This window comes from Rhea americana, unplaced genomic scaffold (assembly GCF_003343005.1).
Source record: "Rhea americana isolate MKP2758 unplaced genomic scaffold, rheAme1 scaffold_382, whole genome shotgun sequence".
NCBI classification, from domain to species: domain Eukaryota; kingdom Metazoa; phylum Chordata; class Aves; order Rheiformes; family Rheidae; genus Rhea; species Rhea americana.
Genome location: NW_028186515.1, coordinates 452,903 through 454,651, shown reverse-complemented (window position 1 = coordinate 454,651; position 1,749 = coordinate 452,903). Strand labels below are relative to the sequence as shown.

The 1,749-nt window shown below is 73.1% G+C and overlaps 1 protein-coding gene across 1 annotated transcript in view; it reads left to right on the top strand.

Annotated features, from left to right (window-relative positions):
* The first annotated feature begins 248 nt into the window (after window positions 1–248).
* ATP8B2 (ATPase phospholipid transporting 8B2) overlaps window positions 249–1,749 on the top strand; it is a 9,261-nt gene continuing 7,760 nt past the window's right edge. Inside the window, 7 exon segments of the mRNA XM_085313278.1 lie at window positions 249–341; window positions 536–649; window positions 730–828; window positions 977–1,038; window positions 1,150–1,222; window positions 1,335–1,405; window positions 1,501–1,580. Of these exon segments, the coding sequence (XP_085169404.1) occupies window positions 249–341; window positions 536–649; window positions 730–828; window positions 977–1,038; window positions 1,150–1,222; window positions 1,335–1,405; window positions 1,501–1,580 (592 nt within the window).

Below are 1,749 nucleotides of genomic sequence, written 5' to 3'. Positions count from 1 at the left end.
GCAGTGGGGCAGGGCTGGGGTACGGAGGGGTGGGTCTGGGGGCACAGCAGGGCAGGCAGGGGCTCGGGAGGTGCAGTGGGGCAGGCTGAGGTGTGGAGGGGTGGGTCTGGGGGCGCAGTGGGGCAGGGCTGGAGGCTTCAGCCCGTGGCGAAGGCACCTGGCCGCAGCTGCAGCCCCCGCGGCGCCGTGGGGCAGGCTGGCGGTCCGGTCCCCGCGGCGCCGTGGGGCAGGCCAGCGGCCCCGTCCCCATGGCGCTGTGGGGCTGACGGCGCGCTGTCGCAGAGGAGGAGAGGCGGGTGCGAGCCAACGCGCGGGAGTACAACGAGAAGTTCCAGTACGCGGTGAGTGGGGCGGCCCCGGCCCCGCTCCGTGGGGCCGCGTGGGGGGAYGGGGCCCCGTGGGCCTCGCGGCCGGCGCGGGGGGCTACAGCTAAAACCGGCTGCCATCGCGCTGACGAGCCGCCGGCGCGGCGGGGGGCGTGGGGGGCTGAGGGGTGCCGGCGGCCGCCCCCCAACCACCCCCCCGTCCCCTCCAGAGCAACTGCATCAAGACCTCCAAGTACAACGTTGTCACCTTCCTCCCGGTCAACCTCTTCGAGCAGTTCCAGGAAGTGGCCAACACCTATTTCCTCTTCCTCCTCATCCTGCAGGTGGGCCGGGGGGCCGCCGGGGGGGCGCCGAGGTCGCCCTGGGGGCTGGGGCCCCCCTCACCCCCGCTGCTGCTCCCCAGCTCATCCCACAGATCTCCTCGCTCTCCTGGTTCACCACCATCGTGCCTTTGGTCCTGGTGTTGACCATCACGGCCGTCAAGGACGCCACCGATGACTACGTGAGTGTCCCCGCGCCGTGGGGCCGGGGGTGGCCGTGGCCCTGGGTGGGGGGGGGGTTGCTGCGGAGTCGGGACGGACGGACAGACAGATGGACGGCTGCTGGGCTGCGCCCCTGTGACGCCGCCGTCTCTCCCGCTCCGTGCCCAGTTCCGCCATAAGAGCGACAACCAGGTGAACAACCGGCAGTCGCAGGTGCTGCTCAGCGGAGTGTGAGTGTCGCCGGGACAGGGCGCGCGGGGCGCCGAGGGCGCCCGCCCCACGTGGGGACGCCGGAGCCGGCGCCGCCCGCTCCCCCGTGACGCCGCTCCGTCGCCCCGCAGCCTTCGGCAGGAGCAGTGGATGAACGTCCGCGTGGGAGACATCATCAAGCTGGAGAACAACCAGTTCGTGGCGGTGAGTGCGTGCCCCGCGAGGGACGCGGCGCGGCCCCCGCGGCACGCGGGCGCTGGGGGGTCCCGGCAGAGCCCGGCGCCTGCTCAGCCCCTCAGCGCCTCTCTCCCGGCAGGCCGACCTCCTCCTCCTCTGCAGCAGCGAGCCCCACGGCTTGTGCTACGTAGAGACCGCCGAGCTGGACGGGTAGGTGCCTCGCGCTCCGGGGTCCCGGCGCCGGCGGGTGCCCGCGCAGGCCCGCCCGGCCCCGCTAAGCCCGCGCGGCGCCCCGCCGCCCGCAGGGAGACCAACATGAAAGTGCGTCAGGCCATCCCCGTGACCTCGGAGCTGGGCGACACCAGCCAGCTGGCCCGGTTCGACGGTGAGTAGCGGAGACTGGCGGGGGTCGGAGTTCTGCCACGGGGCGATCCCGGCTCTCCTCCTCCTTCGCCTGGCTTGGATCTGGCTCTGCTCCTGGAGAGACCAGGGCCACCCGTGTTGTGGTCCCATGGCTTGAACTGGGTCTCTGGGAACGGAGTTGAGGAGCTGGG